At 34.7% G+C, this 24,532-nt stretch overlaps 1 protein-coding gene across 1 annotated transcript; it reads left to right on the top strand.

The window, feature by feature from the left end:
* Positions 1-3,881: 3,881 nt before the first annotated feature.
* Positions 3,882-18,208, top strand: LOC102228791 (protein shisa-5-like). The gene is made up of 5 exons (XM_014475913.2): positions 3,882-4,053; positions 7,252-7,405; positions 9,601-9,749; positions 14,085-14,312; positions 16,223-18,208. The coding sequence occupies exons 1-5, from the start codon at positions 3,987-3,989 to the stop codon at positions 16,405-16,407; spliced, it is 783 nt and encodes a 260-aa protein (XP_014331399.1). The 5' UTR covers positions 3,882-3,986; the 3' UTR covers positions 16,408-18,208.
* The last annotated feature ends 6,324 nt before the right edge of the window (positions 18,209-24,532 follow it).

Genomic DNA, 24,532 nt, shown 5'->3' with positions numbered 1-24,532 from the left:
TAAACACCTTTTTTGCAATAATCAATTAGTTTTCAAAATTTAATGCAATTAAAAATATTTAGGCCCTTAAAGATTATGTCTGTTTTTCCCCTTCTGTCACTTTTACATGTTTCAGATTTTAAAACTAATTATATGCTAAAATCAGTTTTCACATGATTATGTCATTTATTAGGCAAAACCTTTCCAAGTCAACAAATCCAAGTTCATATTGTAAAAGAAATAATTTCCCTTTCTAAATCACTTTATGTTAAAAAGTCTCAGTCTGTCCTGAGACTTCTCTTGTTGTACAAAGTCAAGTATAATGCAACACTGCCACTCCCTAATCTTTTGCTGCCCACTGCTTACTAGTTGCCTGAGAGACAGCTTGTAAACCTTATCCTGCATACAAGAAAGACATTCAGCTGTTTGTCAGTATTTCTAATCGTTCTGCTAAAGAAGCACCACTCATTTTTACTCAGAATGATCATACTGTAAGATTATGGTCAGATGGTAAAATATTAAAGAAGATAAATCATTTTTATGATGCACATTCCAATTAATGATAGTAATTATGAAGGTTAAAAGACTATCCTGGAGCTAGATCAAATGGTAGTCAGTTCAGACATGACTCAAAAGCAAACATTACAACACTGTTTAGCGGGGTTTCAAGTCACAGGTGAGTTTAGACAGTTCATCTGACATACAAATATGTATAAGTTGCAGCAGCACAGTAATGGATAGATAATGGATAGATTTCACCATATGGATACATGTGGAGAAACATATGCTTCGTCTATATAAGGATCCCTGAGTGGGGGGATATTTTACATGATCACAAACAATATTGTGATTGACTTGAATGAATTTATTAGTCATGCATACAAAACGTATGCATGACTGATAAATTCAGATCATCTGTGGTGCCTCAAATGTGCCACTCTTGCCATCCTATTCACTCAGTGACACCATCATGTGTCACTGATTAAATAGAAAAAGTTAAAAGTAACACAAATTTGAGATTTATAAAATTGATTAATTCTACTGATATTTTCCAATAGCTAAGTGCTCTCATTCTCTAAACCCCCATCTTAATCGCAAACTGAGTGCAACAGCTGCCTAAGGAGGTTTTGCAAGAAATTATTTCTATTCTATACTACAGACCAGTATTATAATTATTTCTCAGGGGTTGACAAGAAATAATTACTAGAAATCCTTGTTCTGTTCTATAAAACAGATTTGCAAAAAACTAAAACCAAAAACGAAAAAAAAAAACTTAACTCAGACTGGAGTTCAGAAGGTTAAAAATTAACTTTACATGTAAACAAATTCACATAACCATTATTTAAGGTTCCCCTATCATGGAGGTTTAGTACTTCCTACTGAACTTTATGCTCAGTAGGAGGTAAATTACAAATTATGATACGACTATGACACATGCACAAATCAATTTTAAAAGCAAAAAAGAAAGAAGGATAAATATATAATAACTAGAAAGATGGAAAGGTATTTGCTATCTACTACACAAAAACAAAAGGAAAAGGTGTACATTTTCTACAAGATTCAACTTTTCTTTTATACTAGCATTTACAAATATTGCTCATTGAAACATACACAGGATATAAATCAAATAGTTAAAGAAGTTTTTATTTTATATTGAGGTGAACTATTTTAAATGTAGGAAGCATTTGTGCCTTCTGTTGTAGTTCAATCTTTTGTATCTCCAGTGTTCTGCTGCCCCCTGCTGTTCATACTAAATTAAAGCTATAGGACTTTACCTTATTTATAAAACCATCTTATCCAGTTCAGAAAATGCAATAATTTAAAGACTAAAAGTTGTAAATAATCTACAAGTGCAAATGATTATCGAACAATTAAACGTTTTTAGTTTACTAGATTATTGGAATGCTAGAGTTAACGTTTGTTCATTCTATTTTATGTTTTGTCTATAGCTACAACTTCTCATTCTTTTTAGCAACTTATCAAGAGTTTTTATGTTTGTGACCACACAATAAAAACTGAATAAATATAATGTGAAGTTAGAACCAGATGATTGCATTTCCAGTATTGCCTCAGAGGCTTTTCTATCCTTAAAGGGAACTTTTAAGTCTTGATGCTTTGTTTACATTTCTGGCCTCATGTGACTCTGACCACTTCCATATACAGCTAAGCAAGAAAGTAATTATTTAAGATAACATGAATCCCATAGCCCCGTGCCTGTGGGGAATCACTTTTTTAATCAAACATTTTAAGAGCAGCTCAGTTTGATTCAATTAAATACAGTAAGTACATGAATACAGAAACATTTACAATGGAATTCATTTAATTTTGTTTCTTTTTGACTGGTTAAAACATTTGTTTTGGTGCAATACAAATGTTTGGTACAATACAAAAACTTGGTATTGGTACAATACAAACACTTTTGTTTTTGTTCAAAAATCAGTTTGAACAACAGTAAATTAACTCAAGACAAGAAAGAAAAAATCCAAAATATTAAGTAGTTGTGAACACCTAAGGGCAAGTTTTATTCTAAAACCATGATTTTAGATATATATAAGATGTTATTCTTGTTTTAAATTGTTAGATTTTTTTTAGTGCTTCTTTTTCCCTGACCAAGTGGTCAGATGATTAAGGAGTATATCTAGCATGACATATCACATGACAGCCATAACTGAATGACACTTTTTGTCATTACTTTTTTTCCTGTCCGTATAATATTTGATAAAAATAGATGGCAGAAAATAACTATAATCTTTCATCTACAGTCAAGAACAAAAAAAAAAGAATTGTCCTTTCTTGTAGGGATTAGGATATCAACCTACAATAAAACATATTTGGTCTCTAAAATTATTCAAATACACAAACCCAAACAGATTGTACACTGCCATTATTAATTAAACTGAAGCCAAACCAAAATGGAAAAACTTTTTTTGTTAATCTATTTTTAGCAGTGCCAGCCAACAACTGATTGCTTCACCCAGAACATGTATATGTTTACATGTTTCTGTGGAATATCATCTCTCCTGCCTGGAAACTAAGCAATGAGTGGAAAACTACATATACAAAGTAAAATACCAGTCCAGTGAACACCACTGACCTTTTACTTACTTGAATGGAGGGGACTTAAGAAGAAACCAGTTTAGCCTAATTTAGTGTCAACTGGTGAGAAACAAAAACTGCTGTTTTATACTTTGCATGTAAATATGTGTTTTACATCATACGCCGCATGTATCAAACTCAAGGACCAAATTTGACCAGCCCTAGGCCTTTAAATACATAATATCTCCAAGACAAGTAGCTATGTGCTAGTGATATTGATAATATTGTAATACTGATAAATATTTTATCAAAGCTGTTTTTCTCTACTGCCAAATTACATCAATATGAAATATGTTCAACATTAATCAATTTTAAGAAGTACTCATTGAATAAAGACAGGTGCTTATTACTATTTTAAGAGTTTAATCGGTAGTTTTACCAATAAATTTAGCCACATTCATAATCTTGATCTGGGCCAAATTGAAAATGAGTTTACCCTGCTGTACGTGATTTCAAATTGTTGCATGTTATCACCGTGTTTTATCTACACTTTACAAATTTACATATTTTTTGTTAAAGAAATAAATATTTAAAATATTACTCCAGCTATTTCAGATGTACTTTTTCTAAAAAAGAAGAAAAAAAAGTATCTATATTACGTATTTTGGTTTGTTTCGGAAAGCTTCATGCTTTCCTCAGAGTCGCAGACTGTGTTGACGTTGCTTTATCTAGTCTTTTCAGCATGTCTCTGAAAAATGGAGGCAAAAATAATTTATACATTTTCGTAAATAAGAGGACCCTCTTCCTCTCATGAGCTACTTCATGCTCCACCCTGTGTGAACGCTGGAGGCGGGCGGAGCTCCTTGGCTACTCGCAGCAGTGGGTTCAGGACGGTAGACTTCCTCCTTCAGTCGGCGAGGTGGAGGAGATTTGTCAGTGTCAGGACGGGTTCTGGGATAATAAAAGCAGCCATGGTGCCAGGCGTGTCCGGTGTAGTCGTGTTGGTCATCTGTGCCTCCATGTCCGTCTCTGTCTTTGGTGAGTGTGGCTGATTAAATTGATAAACCGTCGCCGCTTTCTGACAGCTGGTTAGCCGCAGAGGTTAGCTTCAGGCGGGGTCTCTCACGGCACACGTCGGGACGAAGCAAACCTACAGTCCCTTAATTAGAGGCTGACAGTCTCTGAAAAATGGTTATTTATTATGGAATTTTGTCAACACTAAAACGTTTTTTCTTTAAACTATTTGTTTCAGCAATCTAAAGGAATACTAACCAATATAATCACTTTAATATCGGGTTGGTAGTTGGGAAAAGCCTACGACAAAACTAACTTGTCGAACTTTTAAGCAAACTAATTTAGCTACAAAGTGGTTGTGTATGTATTTTATGTACTTATATTGTTTATTTAGCGTTCTTTTTAAAGAATTGGGGAAAACATTAACCAGAGCATTTTACTTTTACTGGAAAGGTAGGGGCCGCTTTCCCTATTTGTGATTGGATCCAATCCCCTGGCAACAGGATATATGTCACTTCCCGTCTGTCTAAGGCCAGAATATACTTCAAGTTAATGTTGACGAGTTTATTATAATAGAATTAGAGAAAATGTAAGTGTTGCGTATTTTTATTTCTTTTAATGAAAACTGAGTTGTATGTAAATGCATATTTATTGTTCTAAATTATAGTTGTATGTTAAAATAGGTTAGTGAAAGTAACTTTTCTTATTGACTGTTCTTATTTACGTCTGAAAGAAAATCAATCAAACAAACAAACAAACAATCAACATACTGAACCAAGCTTTCATTTCTGGTTGTAGTGAAGAAAATTCAAAGCACTATTTCCACTTGGAAACCACATCTGCTCTTTAAAATATATAATCTTCTAGCTTGAACAGCCACAAATTTATTTAATTATCTGTTTGTCTGCCTCGACATATTTGAGTTGAATTAAACCGATTAATCATTGTGTACGTATGAATGCGTATGTGTGGTTTTGGTTTTGACTCTATGAGCCCAACAAATGCTGATATAAAGCTCAGCCATTATCAAGTAGGCTATTTCAATGCACCACTTACATTACGTAGTGTGGTTATATTGGTAAAGAGTATACAATTACCGCCTGCAGCAATACTTTTAAATATTATGTTATTCATTGGAAGTCTCACGGAACTAACAATACAAAAATAGTTCCAAGATCAAAAGCAGCAATCCCATGCTTACTTTTAGTTTGTCTGAAAGTAAGCATGGTAAACAGCAATTAGAGTTTAACCCTAAAAGGTAAGGAAAACATAAAATGTAGTTATTTTTAGCAGTATTTAAGTCTAAGAACAAAATAGAACTTGTTGAAAACTCTCACAAAGTTTTGCATATCTTTACAGGGCATTTCTAAAGTACTCATTCATGTTTAACTTTTCCACTTTTTTGTCACACTGCAGCCACAAACCTCAGTGTATTTAATTTGACATTTTATGTTACAGACCAATACAAAGTAATGCTGAATTGTAAAGAGAAGATACGTTTGGTGATTTTTAAACATGCTTTGTAAATTCAAATCTCAAAGGTGTGGTAACCATTTGTATAAAGCTCCCCTGAGTTAGAGCAAGTTGTTCAGCATTATTCTCTTTTTTTCACTCTAATTGAAAAATAGATCAAAGTCAGCCTAGATGGAAAGTGACTGAACATCAATTTTCTTATTGGAAGGTAAACTTCATCCCTAAGCCAAAGGCTTTTGGCAGCCTTTGAAAGGTTATCTTCCAGGCGTGATCAATATTTAGTTTTATCTTCCTATGAACTCTGACCAGTTTCCCTTCCCTACAGAGGTAAAGCATCCTTACAACATGAGTCTACAATATAGATATGGTGTGTTCAGGATTGTGTGCAGTCTTGGTTTTCTGTCACTGCACACATTTTGTTTGCATTAGTGCCTAAAAGTTATCCTTTGGTTTGATTTGACCAGAGCACATTTTTCTGAGTTTTCATGTGTCCTATAATGCAGAAGTTTTCAAGTGTGGGAGAGCCATCGCCCATAAACATGATCATACTTCCATGTTTTTTGTTTTTCATAAACATGATCATACTTCCTTGTTTTTTTGTTTTTCATTTTGCTTGGTCCAGACGAGTGATCTCAAACTCTAGTCCTCAAGGGCCAATGTGATGCAACTTTTAGATGTCTCTCTGCTTCATCACACCTGGCTCCAGTATTAGCTCTTTAGTTCTAAGTTCAAACACTTTACTAGTGCAATTCATCATGTTGACTGAGTTGATTTCAGGATTCATTTTTTTCTTTCCTAAGCTGATTAACTGGATATGTTTAACCAAATTAAACTATATTATAAAAATATAAAGACAATGTTCAAGAAGATGGTTAAATGGATAATTCTAATAAAGAATTATTAATTAAAAATCCGATATAAATGAATAAGACTTAAAGAATATGGTGACCCGATGTAGACATTTAAGTAATTGCACATTCTAGGGAAGCCTTATTGGTGTTTGTAAATCCATGCTGGTTTTTAAAATTTCTTTGAGAAGTTGTTTCTTTGCAAGTAAAATAGTTGTCTTTTTTAGTGTGCCATATGTGCTTTTCTTTGTCTGTCAGCAATAGGTATTTAAATCAATTATGGTATTTCTTTTGTCCTATGGCAGATAAAATAATTTCAGTGTCCCTTCGGGTACTCTTTAAAAATATATTTGTTTACCACAACCATGTAAAGCATGACTGAAAACTGCACCCTCTAAGCAAATCAAGTTAAATTGACTCCATTTAGAGGGTTATCATTGTCATCTCTTTGGCCTGCAAATCTGCTTCAACAGGATGTTGTGTTGTGACTCTTTTAACCGGTGTAAGATGGTGCTGATGGTAGCTGAATGCTGCACTCCGTGATCTGCAGTTTGCTAATTTTGTTAAATCAAGATTATTTTATTCAATGTCAACATGTAAGCAATTGGTAAACTTGGGGGTTTAAATCAAGAAAAATAAAAAAATTATTTTTATGTGAATATCAAAGCTACAAACTGTTCCAGGCCACATGTAAAAAAACATTAACTCAATCGTTAATCATTGTTTCAATGCCATGAAATTTAACCATTTAGTCATTCATGTAGATGCCTATAAGTATGACTGTCTGCCCTTTTTTGTATAATGAATAGTTTAAAAACCATCAAATATTTACTTACTTCATTGCATCCAGTATATTTCCCCATGAATTCTAATACATTTCTCTTGGTGTTTTCTCCTACAGCATCGGATTTTGACTGTTTACCATATAGGGATTCATATAATAACTACCATAACTATAAAGAGTGCAAGAGAGGGTTTTGCTGTGGTTCCTGTACAAGCAGAGATTGCTGTTCCGATTTTAGTCGAAGACTCAATGAAAACGCTCAAGAAAGATGGTAGGTGATTTAATTTCTCTTTATATCTTCATATATCAATTCACAATGTATATAAATGGGGAGCGAGTTGGTCCAGTTGTTGTAATTTTGCATTAGATGTAACCTTTTGATTTTTATAATTGAGAATCTTAATCTTGAAAATAGTATACAAAAAGTAGGACATTCATTTTTTTTAATTACATTTAAAAAATGTATTTTTTTAAAATGTATTTCCAATACATTTTAAATATATTGGATATTTCCTATTTTTTTATTTGGTATTTTTCTTATTTACAAATAAGCACAGATGATTTTTCAGATCAATATAAATGAGTATGTGTGGGAGTCAAAAAATGTCAACAACAATTTAAACAACCAACTAATGCTTATTTTTAACTAATATTATTAAGAATATCAGCAGTATGTCATTAGCAGTATTATCAGATTGGTTTCAATTTTGAGAGAAAAAAATACAACCTTTTTTACTTCAGTCGTTTTGCCAAAAATAATCAAAACTTTCATATAATCAACATTTAGCCCAATTTCCACCAATTGAAACTGAAATCTTGTCGTTCTGGTAGTGAATATATTTACTCATCTTTTTTAGAAGGAATCTTTTGCCTTTCAATAATATTTTTCAGCTTTGAATCTGAAATTTTAGTATTGTGATTCCACTAATAATCTGGCGTTTACTACTTTCTGATTTTATTGAAATCTAACCCAGAGTTGTCTTGATACTGAAATTTCAAACTCAAGACCGACACTAAGAGAAGCGCTCCATACATGATTACATTTTTTTGATACCACAGCAACATTGAAGGCACAGGATTCTTTCTGGTTGAGAAAAAAAATTACAACATGGCAATATTTTAACTTCTTTTATTAGGTTAAAGCCAGTACGTAGGGTACAGAAAATATCTCACTTAAAATAGTCACTTCCCTGTTTGGCAAAACAGGAAACAGACTAGAAAACATGTAAATAAATGGTGTAAATGTTATTATCCTTTAAAGATGGGCTCACCTTTGATTAAGTCCTGTAGTTATTTTATTTGATTATAACTGCTTATCTTAAGTGTGCAATATGTGCTTCTTTTTGGCTGTCAATTTGCTGTGGATAAAAATATGTTTTACTGATGAGGGACAATTGAAGGATCATTTTACACTAAAATAAAAAAGCATGGATCTGTTCCTTGCAGGGCTGATGTATTCAACATCAGTCGTGTACAAGATCTGCCTTTCTGGTAATTTTGCAAGGTATTGTCTTTAGTGATCAACTATAGTATTAGGGTCGGTAACTTTTGTTTACAACTTTGTTCTGCCCTGATTGCCTTAATTGGCACTGCAGTAAAACAGAATTTAACCATTTGGAGTTTTGTACCTGGGAAGCACATCTAGATGCAGAAAGCTGCAGGTTGTATAAATGGACTGAAGTGTCCATGAAGGCTTTTGGCATTTTATTTTTTTTCTGTCTGCTTCATATAGAAAGTAACGTCAAACAATGGTTTTGTGTTTGCTGTGGCAGCGAAAGAGGATTGCTCTCGTTTATTTATTTTTTTCCTGAATTTTCCTGTTTGTTTAAAACCTACTGCATCTTATTATTCTTGTGAGAGGGAAGTGGCTTAGTGTCTCTGCTGTTGCAGTGCTGCTGCTGGAGCAAATGCAGCAAGTTGGGGAAATCTGGATAGGTACGTTTGTATAAATTTTCATGCAAAAGAAAAAATTAGCTGAATTTTTTTTAAAGAATAAATTATATCAAAATATTGTCAGTTTTGACAACCAAAGTCTGATTGTAAGTGTACAAAACAAACATGATGCAGGAGCCCACTTTCAGAACAAAATGACTTGATATTGTACATAGATTTCTGAATTAATTGTCTCTCACACTGTTTTTGAGGACTTTGGGGCAGCTCTTCTTTATAGTTCTGCTTGAGTTTATTGGTGGTTGCAGATATGTGTTTAAACCAGGCGGTCTTGGGGACTCGGCCCTAGAAAATTTCACACCTTCTTTTGGTTTGGTTCGCTTCAAATCTGCACACCTGCAAGCACCACAAGCCACCTAAACAGTTTCTCGCTGTGGAGTTTTACCTAACGATAGTGATCTTGTATGCGAGAATGATGCAACAGTACTAAAAGACAGAGAGAAAGAATCAGATTTCTGCTGAGAGATTACACAATCATTGATGTCTGTTTTTCTGTCATCTTTTTATTTTTTTTAGTGCGGAGAAATTCCCTGAAAATTTCAGGGATGCCTCACATGTGTACATGATTTCTGGTATTGTGGGCTCCGTCCTTTCTCTTCTTATCCTCGTCTGCTGCTGCATCTGTCCCTGCTGCTGTATTTACAAGATGTGCCGCAGGCCGCAGCGTAAGTAGTTCTCAGGAAACACCTGATTTATTTATGACTTGTATTAAGTTTATTCAGTTTTAGAATTGGCTTTCTGAATGAAAACACAAACAAAAAAGGTAGATATAATTGATTTGACTTCCACCCTATAACTATTTAAGCCTTAAATGCCACTCTCCATTCAGGACCCTACACTAACTTAACTTTTTCAACTGGTGCGCCAACCATTTTTTATTGGGTACACTTGACTTTTATTTCAGACTGGAACAAAAAAATTGATTTGGAGCAGAAAATCTGAATTCTTCTTCAAATGTGACCTTCTCAAAAATAAGATCACATTTGCGACCTAATTGGTTACAAACACGCACTATAGATCAATGCATTTTATTATTATTTCTAAGATATTCATTATCAATTTACTATTTGCATCTGTAAATTATTAACAATCATTCTCAAAAGCACAATTGATGAAATCTTTGCTGGACCTCCTACTGTACTTTAAACTTAAACAAATATTCAGTGATTATAATAATCTTTATCTTGTCATGTAAAAATGTAATAAAAAATAGTTTTTGCTAAGTTTGGATAGTAAACATACATTACTTTCTTTTCTTTTTACTTTCAGAAGTAGCTGGGATCTTTAAGCTGTTGCTGTTTGTTAATAATAATAGTAATAAAAATTTATATTACCTGGCACATTAACATATCCAACTAGCTAATCATTGGAACATAAACTAAATGGAGATTGGGCATATAATACGTTGACATTTTGCAGGCATTTGCTGCAGAGTCTGCATCGTGCTGCTGCACATATGTAGGCTTCCTGCACACAACCAACAAGAAACTCACTAGAGCTGCCGGCTGTTTGCGAGCCTGTCAGTGCATGTAGTGGTGTGGCACCTGGCTTGAACATAGTCAGAATAAAACTTGCACTCGTGGTTTTCAGTGCATTGGAGTGTAAGACGGAACATCAGGGGACTCATTTCAGGACGGTTGGCCCACCCACCACCTGACTTCCATTACAGAAATAACACAGACGTGACATTGAGGGCAAGCTGAGCAGAGGCTCATGAAGCCTGATAAGTAAAGTTCTTTTTAGTCATCATCCTTTGGGATGATGACACATTCAGTCGTCAAAGATAATTACTGCTTGTGATCTGAGCCAAACTTGATAGTATTGCTTGTTTTCTTGGAAATTTGCTTTAGTAAGTTTGGTTTAGTAAATTTGGTTTAGTAGCTGCTGCCTTTTGGGAAACATGCACAGTATCTCAGAGTGTTTTCATCTCATCAGATTTTATAGTTTTTGCTTTTGTCACATTTGTTTAAGATCATAAAACAGTTTTGGATTTACAAATATGAGCTAATTAAATGCAAGAAGCAATTTTCAAATAATAATTTCTTGTATTAATGAGATAATAAGCTATCTAATCTACCTGGCCTTGTTTGAAAAAGAAATTTCCCTCTTAATCTAGCTGATTCTCCCAGTCTTGGCAGCAACAATTGTCCTCCAGTGTTGGTGATAGCTGGCTAGTAGTAGATAGTTTGATTAATTAAGTAATCAAACTGGCCTTGGACAATTGTTCTGCTGCAGAACCAAAATGTGCTTGAGCAGAAAGTCACAACATTACATCCAGGATTCAGGATTCAAGATTTTCTGGTAGAGAGCAAAATTTATGGATCAATAGTGAAAAGTTGTCCAGTTCCTGAAACAGCAAAGCAGTCCCAGAGGAGCTACCACTGCCATGTTAGGCTCTCAGTGTGATGCTTCTTTTCTAATATGCTGTTACTTTTACTCCAGATGGAAAAATAATATATACCTTCTAAAAGATTATTCCTTTTGTCTTAGATTTGCACAAAATGTTTTTCCAAAAGTTTTCAGAATCATCAATAATCTGGAATGCGGACCTTGGCTGCGGCAGGAGGAATTTTGTTTGGCAGACCGCTTCAGGGAAAGATCACCACTGTTCCATGTTTCCTTTGTTTATGATGTAACTGTGGTTTGCTGGAGTCACAGAAACCTAGAAAAGGCTTTGGTGATTGGGTTTCCTCAGATGTATGAATTTGTGATATCTTAATATTTGGTAGGTTATATTTGAATTATTTCTTCATAGTTTAAAGCCTGGCAGAGAAGTGTTTCTTCTCTAAGTTCAATAGAGAAATTGAACTTAGCTTTTCAGAAAATAGTTTTTGAATAGCTTTTTACATCTTATAATAGAAGTAGTCTGTTGAGAACAGCTTTTTGTCTTTTCGTGACATTCAGTTTTTTGTAACTCTGGAAAATTTAAGTGCGACAGAAGAGATCTGAAATGGAGCCAATATTTTTTTACAGGATAGTATTTCAGTATTTAAGTCTGGATGAATATGGAAAAATAAAAATGGAGTACAGAAAAATATTTGATCTTCCAGATTTTTTTGATTTTTTTTTTTTATCTTCAGCTTTTTTTTTTTAAAGGACTCAAGTCTAACAGTAAATAATTTCAGAGTTATGTAAACTGATTTAAATTTAGATGATGTGCTTTATCTTTGAACTGCCACATTACTCCATGACTTTTTCTGGGTCTTGACAAAATGCCAAACTAAAACTGCTGTGGTTTTGAATTTCTACAAATAAAATAGAGGCAGGAGTTCACAAACTGTTTTACAGAAACTGTGTCTATTCTGGAATAATCCAGTCTATAAATGACAAGTGAATAGGTTACATAATTTGAACTAGAGCAGCCAGAAAACATTGTCTCTAAGCAGAAGCCAGTTCCAGTATTGTGTTGTTTGCTGAATTGCGGAATGAAGCAATGTCTGTTTAAGGTGAATGCTTGTTTACTTACTCATATTTTGAAATGAAATGTGTAGAGACTCTAGTATTAAAAGCGCTGACTAATTGCTAGTAAGCTGTTGACCTAAAATGATTGTTGCACTGTAGCTGCTGTTACTAACATCGGTCTGCTTTTAAAAATATTTTTTTTGTAAAAGATTGATATCTTTAGCAGAAAGTTGAGTGCTACAGGCACAGTAAGGGTTGAAAATGTCCTTGTTTAGTCCATTTATAAGATTTACTGAAAACAAGGAATATTTCTGATGAAAAATGTGCGATGAGGTCATTATTTTAGTAATACAATGGCTGTACACTTGTAGGTTTTTTCTGAATTAAAGTAAATAATTAGTATGATGCACTAGTACATAATTTTCTGTGCTAGTATGCCATGTGGTTTCTTTCGCTAAATGCTCCACAAGGCTGATCCCAGGCATGTAAATCTGCTGCTAAACATTTGATGTTACGGTTTAACCGCAGTTGTTGTTTGGCTCTGACCAATTGGACTTTGGTACTGTTGCAGAGGTGTTTGTTTTTAACTTTAGACAAGACTGATAATATTTTTACTCAAAAAGCTCCTGAACTATATTTACTTCCAGCAGATTAAGTAGAAAAACAAATAGTAGGTTCAGACATTGTAGAGAAGGATAGAGAACCACAAGACAAAAAAATGCAATACAGAAAATATAAAAAGCTGCTACTGAAAAAGAAAAAAAACAACTACTACCGTTTTTTTTTAAGCACAAAGCACAAGTAAGCCCGACGATGTGGCTTTCTGGCCTTGCATTCTGGGATCAGATACAGGAATGTTCAGTCTGAGTCATTGTTTCCATGACAACCATTGAGGGGAAATCTCAAGAACTGTTGACGTCACTTTCAGGAAGCGGTTGTGAAGATGCCCACCCTTTCTTTAAATATAGACATTTTCTTCACTGAACCTCGGTGTAATGAAGAAAATGTCTATTTTGTGGTCTTCAAGCAGAAATAGTGTGAGGTTTCTTTCCATTATAGATGTTGATTTGTCTCTTTTTTTTATTTTTGAAAAATAACTTGTATTCAGTAGAAGACCTAAACTTTTGTTCTTTTGATAGTTGTCATATATTCATGTTTTATGCTCACTTATAAAGCATAATCGACTACTCTCTAATCTTTAACTGTTTCAGTCTTTCTAAAAAAAATCTTTATCAGCGTTAATGATTACAAAAACACTCCTTATGCCGAAATAATAAAATAAAAATAAAAAAAGTTTGCTTATTTTCAGATGTGAACGAGATAAGAGATTCAAATAAATTCATGATGCTATAAATTAACATTTATTTAACATCTTGTGCTTTCAATTGATGGGTATAGTTATGTGTTATATCTTTTGTAACTTTTTCATGTTAGGAACACCTTTTGATTTATCACATTTAGTGAAATCAGTTGACTTTTTCAACTAAGCAGTTCCTTAGATTGTGTTCCTTAGATTCTTTCCTACTGAATCCTGTTATGAGAATCGTGCATTTACTTTTTTCAGACATTCATCATCCTTGCTTGTGATTTTCTTACAGCTGTGGTAGCTACTACCACCCATACCACAGTGGTGACTTCTGCTCCTCAGCAGTACCCCCAGCAGCCAATGTCAGTGCCTGGACAGCCTCAGACCTACCAGGTGGCCCAGTATCCACCCTACCAGCCCATGCCAGTTCAGCCTGGCTATGGAACACACCCCATGCCTACGCCACCTTATAAAGGACAGGCATTCACCCCAGGACCACCACCACCTTATCAGGAAGCCAGTGAGTGTGAATTGTTATTTGAGTCCAGATGAATAAGAAAAGCCTGGAAGCTGGCCACATGTTTGTGGTTGTTTTAAATAAATATATCCAGTCTACATTATTATTTTTTTTTTAATCTACAACTGTCATGCTAATGTTATCGCATATCTAAAATTACATAAGAGTATTTAGCCAGTCTTTTTTCTCAGTGTAGTATTTATGTTGCTTTATAGCCATACGAGATTTCTCAATTTCTGCTGCTGTCAGGTTAAAATTTCCTCTGAACAACTTTCTTCGAGTGTAAGCAGTGATCCAGATGATAAATATTTCATTAATGTATTGTCTGGTCAGCAGTAGAGCTAGCATGACAGTGACTAAGTGTCTTTTTCAGGGACTGGAAACTAAATGCAAACATTTATTTTGCAATAGAGTGAAAAACGCATATTAAAAATAAAGATAAAAATAACACACATTTAGCAGATTAAAATATTATCAAGTTTTGTTCAAAATGCATAAAGGAATAAAAAATTTTTAATTTGATCTCATTATTGTGAAACTAGTTTGCATACTCTGTATTAAAAGACACATTACCTGTTTTTCACTAATTGGTTGTCAATTAGGACTGCCGAATCTGTATTTGTATGACATTTTTGAATTCTGAAATTTATACACATTTCCTTAATTGTGTAGAATTTCTTCTAAACTGTTTAGGTTTTACTTACAAAAGTTTTTAAAAATAGCTTGTTGTAGATTTTGCCTGTTATCTCTGAAAGAACTGATGTAACTAAGTCAGGTTTGTAGGTTGTCTTGTTTATGTACACCTTTTCTGCTCTGCCCACATTTTTTAATTTACTGTGTTTTTCTTTCTGATGTCAATGCTAAAACATTGTCCAAAAGCCACTAGGTAACTCATCTGGCTGTATTCTTAGAGTCCTTGCGCATACGGAAGATTAATCTGTGCCCATCATGCCCTTTCTGGCTGATGTCTTTAGATGTTGAATCAGTATGTCATCATAATGTTCTTTCCTCGTTATGCCATCTATTTTATGAAGTTTACCAGTCCCTCTTGTAGCAAAACACCCACACAACATGATGCTGCCACCTCCATATAGTTGGGACAGTGTTATGAGGTTTTCAAGCATCTTCCTTTTTCTTCCAAATATAACAATGATCATTCTGGCCAAACATTTCCACTTTAGTTTCATCAGAACACAGAACATTTCTCCAAAAATAAAAATCTACGTCCTGGAGTGTATTTGCAAATGTATCTTGCTTTTAAAAAGATGGCTTTTGGGGTGGGGTTTACACTTGAAGGCTCAATTAATAAAATAGCACTTTTCACCAATCTTATGGTTGGATAACTAATAGAGTAAAAACAAAAAATAGTTTTGTTGTTGAGCTCATATGTCTCAAAGTCAATATTTTAGTAGCAAAGAGGGTATTTGAATTAAATGTTGCTTAACTTGTCGGTTATATGGTTTTTGAATAAAATTTAAGATAAGATAAATCTTTATTGTCATTGTCACAAGGACAACGAAATTCAATTCAATTTGATAAATTGTGAATAATTAATTACAGATCCTGCAATTAACTTGATTAAAAATTTTAGTCAAGTTCTGCCTGTACTTAAAATGCATCAATAAATATGCCTTCATATAACTCAAATGTTGCAATAACTTGCAAAATCAGCTTTCTGCTGATTTTGCAGCTTTTTGCTGATTTTGCAAGCCTGCTTGCTTTTGTGTCATCTTGTTACTCCAGAATAGCCGGAGAGGAGGTGGATTAATTACTAGGTTATGTTTGAGGTTTTTTTTTTTTTTTAAGTAAAAGGAAACGGATAATTTCCGTTTACTGAATGTTGCAGACTTCTTATGTGGTTAAAGGATATTTCTGGCCAATTCATTCTTATGCTCTTCCCCTTCTATTTCCAGTCGGTCCAGCCTACCCTCCCAACCAGCCCATGCCTTACAGCCAGGCTGCGTACAACCCCGGACAGCCAGCGTATCCTCTACATCCTCCCACCTACCCACAGCCAAACGCTCCATCCTCTCATGCGGACTTCCGGGCACAGCCTGCATACAACCCAGATTATGTTGCACCACCCACAACCGGGTAAAAGTACTTCATACCATAAATAAACTACAAAGTTCCTGACATTGGCAGAACCTGAAGAGAAAGTGTTTATTCCATCAGTTTTATGGTAAACATGGCAATGTAATATAATGTTGAGCATCTGTTGTGTTCAGTTGTCTCGAAGTACAACGTGTTGATGCCCTTTGACTTGTTTTGCATAGACATTCAGCAAACATATGTAAATATTATCTGATTTCATTTTGTTGGTGGATCCTTACACATCTTGGGAGAATGACTGTCTGACTTGAGTTTTTAAAATGTGCAGAAATCTTTCAGCTTTATAAAGATGCCTCAAAATTTCCTGTTTGCCTTTTAAGTCCAGCTGAACCTACGGGACTCCTTCATTCACCTTCAGACTTTGAACAAGGTGCTTTCATGTCTATGCTCAACACCTCAAATATCTGCCAGGTTCTTGCAGAAGTGCTTTAAACTTTTTCTTTCTTTTTCATACTCTTGTTTCTATAATGTTGAAACAATTGTGTATTAGTTGTTGAAATACTTTTTTTCTAAGCACTCTTTATAAAAGGGAACACTTACTTTCTCATCAGTTAGGAAAATGTTATTAAAAAAAACAATAGCTTATATGTGGTAGAGTTCATAGGGTTTGGTATTTATTACAGTTGCGCCAATAAAATCATCCTGTCATCCTGTCATCGGCCGATGCTAGCATGTTCAGCCCCTCTTGTCCACCGATCTTATCTGTCTATGCCGTGAGAACGACTTGACTGACAGACACACCTCTGAGGTCATGTTTGCAGTTTACAATAGTTGCCCCACTGTTGCCAACTTGGTGACTTTGTTATATTTAGCGGGATTTCAGACTTCAGAAACTGTTGAAAATCGGAACCAAAATCAAAATCGGTAGGTTAGGCTTTTTCTGCCAGAAAATCGCAATCGGTGCACCCCTAGTTTTTATTGATTGTCAAATGTACATCTGTACACTTTTGTATCTGTAGCTTCATTTAGTGTTACTTCAGGACTTTTCTCTTGAGTCTACCAAATATTCAGTCTAAACCAAAAAGGAGAAATGTTACATTTTTGAAGACACAAATGTGCCTTCATAGCAAGGTTGTGGAACCCAGATGAACATGTCCTGGCTTTGAGAAGTTTACGTTATTTTCTTTAGAACTTTTGTACTGTTTATTATTTGATCGCACCTTATAGTAATTTTGTATCCTTTTTATTTCAAACAATGAAACCTGTTTACATAACAAATTACTGTCTTTGTCATTTAGACATTCAGATTAGAGATTAATACATTTTATTTGTTTTAACTCAAATTAGACACTAAAATGGTTTATTTCAATAAAATACCCTTGTACCTTAATTGCACAACTTAATTTATGAATAGTTGATGCCTTTCCCAGCCTTTGTGTATTTCCTGTGAAATTTTGTGTGGTTTCTGTATGTGTTTTCTTTGTTCAGTTGTCACTTAAAAACTCAACTGTTTTTGCCATTTACAAATGTGTTGTTTTTACTTTAATTCTTTAAGAAAAACAAGTTGTTCTTGGTTTGCCTTGTGCTTTAAACTAGCTGGATATTTCTTTGTTTTTCAGATTTGTTTGAATCATTGTCACTGGGAAAAGAAAACAGCTTAGGTTTTACTGTTTTTCATCTTGTGATCCAAAATATTTTTCTTGTCATATGCCATTTATCTTACAGACTTTCATAAAATATATTTTTTCTGCTTGCATCTGGTTATTTAAATTCACTTTCAGTGAAAGGGTTAATGTATAAGGCATTTAAATATTTTGGTTGTGCCCTTTGGAAAATAAAATTGAGAAGAGGAAGGAAAAGGAAAGATGGGTGTTATGATCTTATTATTGAAAACTGCAACAACCACTGTTGTTGCAATCACAGCTGCAGATCTTTTTTGGTGTATTCTTACTGGATCCACATATCTAAGCACTAAAACTTATGTTCAGTTTTCTCTGAAAAGAAAGTTCATGCTCAGTCAGGTTGAATAGAGAGTGTCTATAATCACCAATTTTCAAATCTTGCTAAAGATTTTTAATTGAATTTATGTCTGGACTTTAACTGGGACATTCTAACATGATTATTCTTTTATCTAAACTTTTCCACTGCAGCTTTGGATGTATAGCGTGTTTTGCAGGATCCAGTAGGATTTCGCCTACTGGAATTGCCTCGTCTTTAGCTCAGTCTATCTTTCCTGTGACAAGGCAGTCTATCAGCTGCCCTTTCATGATGATGTAAAGTGCACCATAATGGTGTCCTCTACTTTCAAAAGCAACACATTGGTGCTGTGGATGTTTCCAGCTCCTCCAGAACCACTTAATGCTCTCCTGAGACTTTCAGTTAGGTGGACAGACATGCCTTGGTAGTGTTTTTTTAGTTGTCCCATAGTGCTTTGTTGAAGGTTTTCTTAAAATTAACATCTTTTCACACTGATGTAATTTGGTTCTTTACATATTAAAACTGTTTTGACTGATGAAATAAAATTTAGGTACACAACTGTCAATTTCTTTGGCTGTAGAGCCTTGGTGTCCAAGGTATGGCCCAGAGGCTAATTGTGGCCCTCGAAATGGTTCTGATCAACCCAATAACCATAAGCCAAGAACAAATGAGAAATAAACTGATAAGCCCAAAAATTTAGAAATTGACCATTTTTCTTTTAAGGTAACAATTCAGAGACTTTTTTGTAATTGGATCTTTAAGGATTTATAGATTTCTTGCATTTTTTTTATTTTTTATTATAGAGCAGGTAAAACAAAACAAAAAACCCTCCATCACTTTTGCATTTTTAATTTAATGAATTTTGTGGCTTGCAAGTAGCTTAAATTTGCCAGGGTCAAAAGGTTTGGACACCACTGTACAGGGCGACAAAGATACTTGTGGCAGGCTAAATTTTAACCTGCAGGTTGCGAGTTTGACGCTTTTGCGCAGAGGCATTTAACAGCTGATTTATACTTGGATCAAATTAATTAGGATATTTATAAAGGGAGATATCACAGTAAAAGACATTGATATTTGCATGTCACACTTTTCAAAAAGTTTATTAACATTAACGTGATTTATTCTTTACCACACTATGATCACAACTATGCACGACTATGTCTCTACATGTTGATATGTTACTGATCTCCATATCAACATGGGATCAGTAAATGTCCAGGGAACAAACACTTCGATTGTTTTAAGACTGTTTTAAGTAGCCAGTAGTTACTTTAACAATGAACTGGACTGGATTTTTCCACACTCTACAGTTAAGGTCAGGATAGGGCTTTACCACCTGTGGAACCTGAGGCCTTTTGGAGAGCAAATTGTGCTTTTTGACCATGTTTAAATCCATTTTGTCTTTAGCGATTTTCCATGGTGCAGGATAAATTGCTGGTTCCCAAGTGAGGATAATCTTATCCCATTTTCTTGCTCACAGCACACCTCACAACCTACCCCCCCAGGGATAATACATCACAATACAAAGATTTCAAATTATATTTGTGCAGCCACTGTAATGACACAGTATCTATTATTAGTCTGTAGTAATCATGCTGGCAAGTACCACAGTTTTTCTGTTTTGCAACTTTAGTGTACTTAAATTTAAATTTTAAATATAAACTAGTTTTGCATCTGTTTTCTTGAGCCTGTTTAGTGTTTCTGGTATCCTAGAGCTTATTTCCAGCAGTCAGCTGGCAAGGTTGATCATAAATAACTCATCAGTTCTTCATAGGCCGATTAAAGGGAGAAAACACAGGAAAGGCAACCATGCATGCACTTTTCACATCTCTTCCTATTTAGAGGAGATGCTTAAGTTAAATATTCACATTTTCTGCCTGATGGAGGAAACAAGTGAATGTGACGCAGTTGGGAAAAGATACAGACACCACACAAAAATGTCTGGTGAGATTTAAACCAAGAAGCTTCTTGCAATGGGGAAATAACTAATTCTTTTACTTTCAGTATTTGGTTTTGCTGCTCAATTTCAGCTCTCTTCTCTTTGGGTTGATCTTTATTGCTCTAATTTTTTTTTTACACAAATGTTGGTTTGTTGCAAAATATGACATTAATGATGGAAATAAACTTTCCTACACTTACCTCTTGTGCTAATGATGAGGCCTGTTCTAATAAGCAGCAATAGTAGCTTTTTTAAGAGTGACTTGTTCAGTTTAATGTTTTCAGAATTATTGTGGGTTCACATCTGAGACTATCGGGATGATAACTTCTGCTTGAAATTGAACCTACTGTGTCAATATTTTCCACAACTGTAATGACAAATCAAATTAGTTCATACCCTGTCAAAATAATTTTGGAGGGAACATTGTCCAGATTGACCTATCTTAGCAGTAAAGCCAGATGTTGGGGGGATATAAGGTTCTGCAGCCTTGCAAGAACAGCAAACTACTAAATATGCTTCTCTTTGAGGAATGACAAAGACAGCCTTTTAGGTCTATGAAGGGGATGCTGCATTATTGGAGTCAGATGCCTAACTACAAGAACACAGATCTGTAGAGATTGGGTGGATGCATGAAAAACAGAGAGGTTTCGAGCAAATTTGGGTGGCGTCACTTATTGCAATCACATGTTGCACAAGAGAGAAAAAACCCTGAAAGTTATTTTAACTATGTCTGAATCTGGTTATGGCCAGAGTTTCTGTACTAACCGGTTTCATTGTCTGTTTTGTGTTAGAAAAAGTAAATAAATGTCGCTTTAATGAAGACTAATCTCACTACTCTTAAGTTATTGTGTAGGGAGCATACTGACACATTCATGTATGTTTTACTTGTTCTTTGGTAAAAGAAACTGTTCATTTAATAAAATATAGCACTATTATTCTAAAAGTGGGCCAAATTACATAATTTGGTGAGAAATTGAGATCTAAATAATAAAGCGTATATTGTTAAAGGGTGAAACTATCCAGAAAATCTTGACCTTTCCATTTCTGCTATTACATTAATGCTCCTTTCACTGGCAAGCATAACCTGTTCTGTGATTGTTTGTCACAGACTGTTTGCATTTAAGTTCTATCTTCTGGGCTTCAACCGCCAAACCCCCCTCCCAAAAAACCCCTTAATTAATCCTTTCACTGAACACCTAATTTAAAAATACTAAAATCTAAAAGACTGGCAAGAGTACACATCACTTAAAAGTGTTGACCCTTACCTCTATCTCACACTGAGAAGTGTTTTCCATGTGTTGAGGAATGCTGTTGAGTGAGTACTTTTTGGGAGGGACATACAAGTTCCAACAACCGTCTCCTTGCAGAGTAATTTCCTTGGTACAGTGCTTCATGACAGTTATGGTCACCGGTGTTTGGGTCAGAGTTTTGTGTATTTTCTGTGTGATCGTGGTACCAGAAGTAAGATGTGAGTTTTTCTTCTTATTTGCCTTGATTGTTCGATGTTAGACAGTCCTTGGTCATATGAAAAGGACAAGAAAAACAAAGTGAAACTAAGATCGAGGTGTACTGTATGTGTAAAGTGTGCTAATGATCGTGATTTACAGACTGTTAGGTTTTAATCAACTTGAGTTCTGGTTCTGCTTATCAGTTTTTGCAGGTATGACTGTTACATTTTAATGATACATCTAGTTTTTTAAAACAGTCTAATCTCTCTTAATCTGTGTTTCACAGCTCACCGTTGCACTTCGTACACAGATTCACAAGATAAATACCATGATCTAAAGTTGTGTGAAAAGTATTGCTGTGGTAAATGCAGTAATAAATATTGCTGCAGAAACAAAAATGAGCATTTCACTGAAGAACAGGCCAACTGTCCAAACTTGTGTGTCCCTGTTTTTCTCTTCCTCATTACCAAATGTTTAATCATAATTCATAGTGTGACTTTCAAAAAAATGTGAAAACATTGCTTGCTTTCCTTTTTTGAAGGACTTCCCCGTTTCCTCTTGTGATTGTATGCGTTATTGCTTCAGTTATTTTCATCCTCATCTGCGTGTGTCTTCTCACCTGCTGTCTGGCTCCTTGTTGCTTGTGCTACAAATGCAGAAAACAACGCAACCAAAGACAGATAGGTAAGCCACAATTTCTCTATTACTTTAGCTTCTGCAATTAGCAGGTTTTAGTGTTGCAAAGATATGAATATTGGATCTTGCAGCAATATTCACACTTCTTGAACCTCTTCATACTTTGTCATGTTATAAACACAGACTTTATATCAAACTATGTCATTTTTTTATGTTAGGATTTTTTATGATTGAGCAACACAAAGAACAATGAAGCTAGTAGAAAATGGAACACAATCTGAAAAGTGTGACAATCATTTTTATTCAGACCGTACATAAAAATGGTCTGACTTGTTTTTATTCAATTATGAATATATTTACTCTATCCGTAAATTTCAGTGAAACCAATTGCCTTCATATGACAGTTTGTAAACAGGATGTAATTTGACTTCGGGACAAATATAATTGTTCTGTGAAGCCCTCAGAGACTTCTTGTAAAACATTAATAAACAAACAGCATCATGAAAACCAAGAGAGCAGACATGTCAAAGATATTCCAAGCTTTGAACATCCAATGAAGTAGTGTTCAACAGTTTGTTCAAAAATGCAAAGTGCCACCACTGCAAACCCCTAAAAAGCTTTAACATGCATTAATATGCACAATGGAAATCATCTTTGGCACTGTGCCACAGAAGCTAGCATCCTCTGTCTTTATTATCTCTGCTCTTGGAGATACAGGCAATGTGCAGAAAGGAAAGTAAACGGTGCTCCTGAATTTGCTGCTTTGCAAAACGCAGCAAGTAGTGTGTCCACTACCATTGAGCTGAGGTATTTCAGCTGCCAAAGCTGCATTTTCTTTTCAAATATTTTAGAAAACAAAAATAGGCACATTGGCGGTTCAAAACGCCAATGGGTAAGGTCCTCTTGTATGTCAGAAAGCTAACTCCTAAAATCACCCTAAAACACCTGGTACATGGTAAAACATAACAGTGATGGCATCATGCTGTGGGGATGCTTCCCTTTCACAGGATTAGTCAATCTGTCAGTTGATGGAGCTAGAGGGCAATCAAGGAAGAAAACCTGTAAGTCTGTAAAACACATACTGGAGGCTCAGGTTCCTCTTTCAGCAAGACACAGACTTGACCCATGCCCAAACATATGGCATGGGTCACAACAGAATGATTTAGAAAAAAGCATATTTGTGTGTTTAAGTAGCCCAGAGCAAAATCGTACACTCCATCCGACTGAGCTCAAATCTTTTTTGCTATAAAGAATTTACAAACATTCATTCTCTAGATTTGCAAAGCTGGTAGACATAGCTCAAAAGATTTGCATCTGTAATAATAGCTTCTACAAGTACTACAAGTACAAGTACTACAAAGTACTATTTTGACTTAAACTAAGGTTTATTTATGTCTTCCATTAAAAAAGTTGAAAACTTTAGACTTCACTTTAAGGATTAATTTGTGTTGGTCCATCACACAAAATCCATATAAAACACATAAACATTTGTTGTTGTGATTTTACAAAATGTGAAAAAGTTCAAGCAGTATACAACAGTTTAAATTCTTTTGCAGCAGTAAAATCCGTGGATTATATTAATAATATTGTTTGGAATCTTGATGTTTTTGCTTTAATATAAAAATGTTTTGCTGTGTAAAATGGTGAAACTTTAACTTTTGATGTTAAGTCAGCAAACATATCTGGTGAGAGTGTAACAGTCAAAATAAATGTGTTGCTTTCTCTAGTGGAAGCAAACACTGCAGCCTACATGCCCCAGCCTCCCTACTCACCATCTAGATATCAAGCTCAGCCTCCAGATTACCAGGCCGTAGCAGGATACGAGGTCTCCACTCTGCCCTCCATCCCGCCACCATCATATTGGGAAATCAGTAAGTTGTTTCATTAGCTGCCAAACCTTGCTTCAACCTCTGACTGTACGACTTATTCATACAGACAATCAAAAGATAAACCTAGAAGTTCAGGTCAGTCTCCCGAGAATATCTAATTCAATTCTTCTGCATATTTCTAGTCTTTTCATTTAGCATGAAGTCAGATTTGGTCCTGGTGTGTATGGGTGCCAAAACAAAATGTGATTTATGGGAGCTTCCAGTTAGCATTAGGCAACACAGCTCCACTGATATGCTTTTATATCATTCTTCTGTGCCAAAATCGAACCCTTACACATCTAA

The sequence above is a fragment of the Xiphophorus maculatus genome, chromosome 20, assembly GCF_002775205.1.
Source record: "Xiphophorus maculatus strain JP 163 A chromosome 20, X_maculatus-5.0-male, whole genome shotgun sequence".
Lineage (NCBI taxonomy): Eukaryota > Metazoa > Chordata > Actinopteri > Cyprinodontiformes > Poeciliidae > Xiphophorus > Xiphophorus maculatus.
The sequence above is the reverse complement of the archived record's forward strand: the minus strand, read 5'-3'. Positions and strand labels throughout refer to the sequence as shown.

Excerpts from the sequence above, each read along its gene's own strand:
- LOC102228791 (XM_014475913.2), top strand. The coding sequence starts at position 3,987 with ATGGTGCCAGGCGTGTCCGGTGTAGTCGTGTTGGTCATCTGTGCCTCC. Across the intron at positions 4,054-7,251 it reads CATGTCCGTCTCTGTCTTTG|CATCGGATTTTGACTGTTTA; the intron begins GTGAGTGTGGCT and ends TTTCTCCTACAG. Across the intron at positions 7,406-9,600 it reads GAAAACGCTCAAGAAAGATG|TGCGGAGAAATTCCCTGAAA; the intron begins GTAGGTGATTTA and ends TATTTTTTTTAG.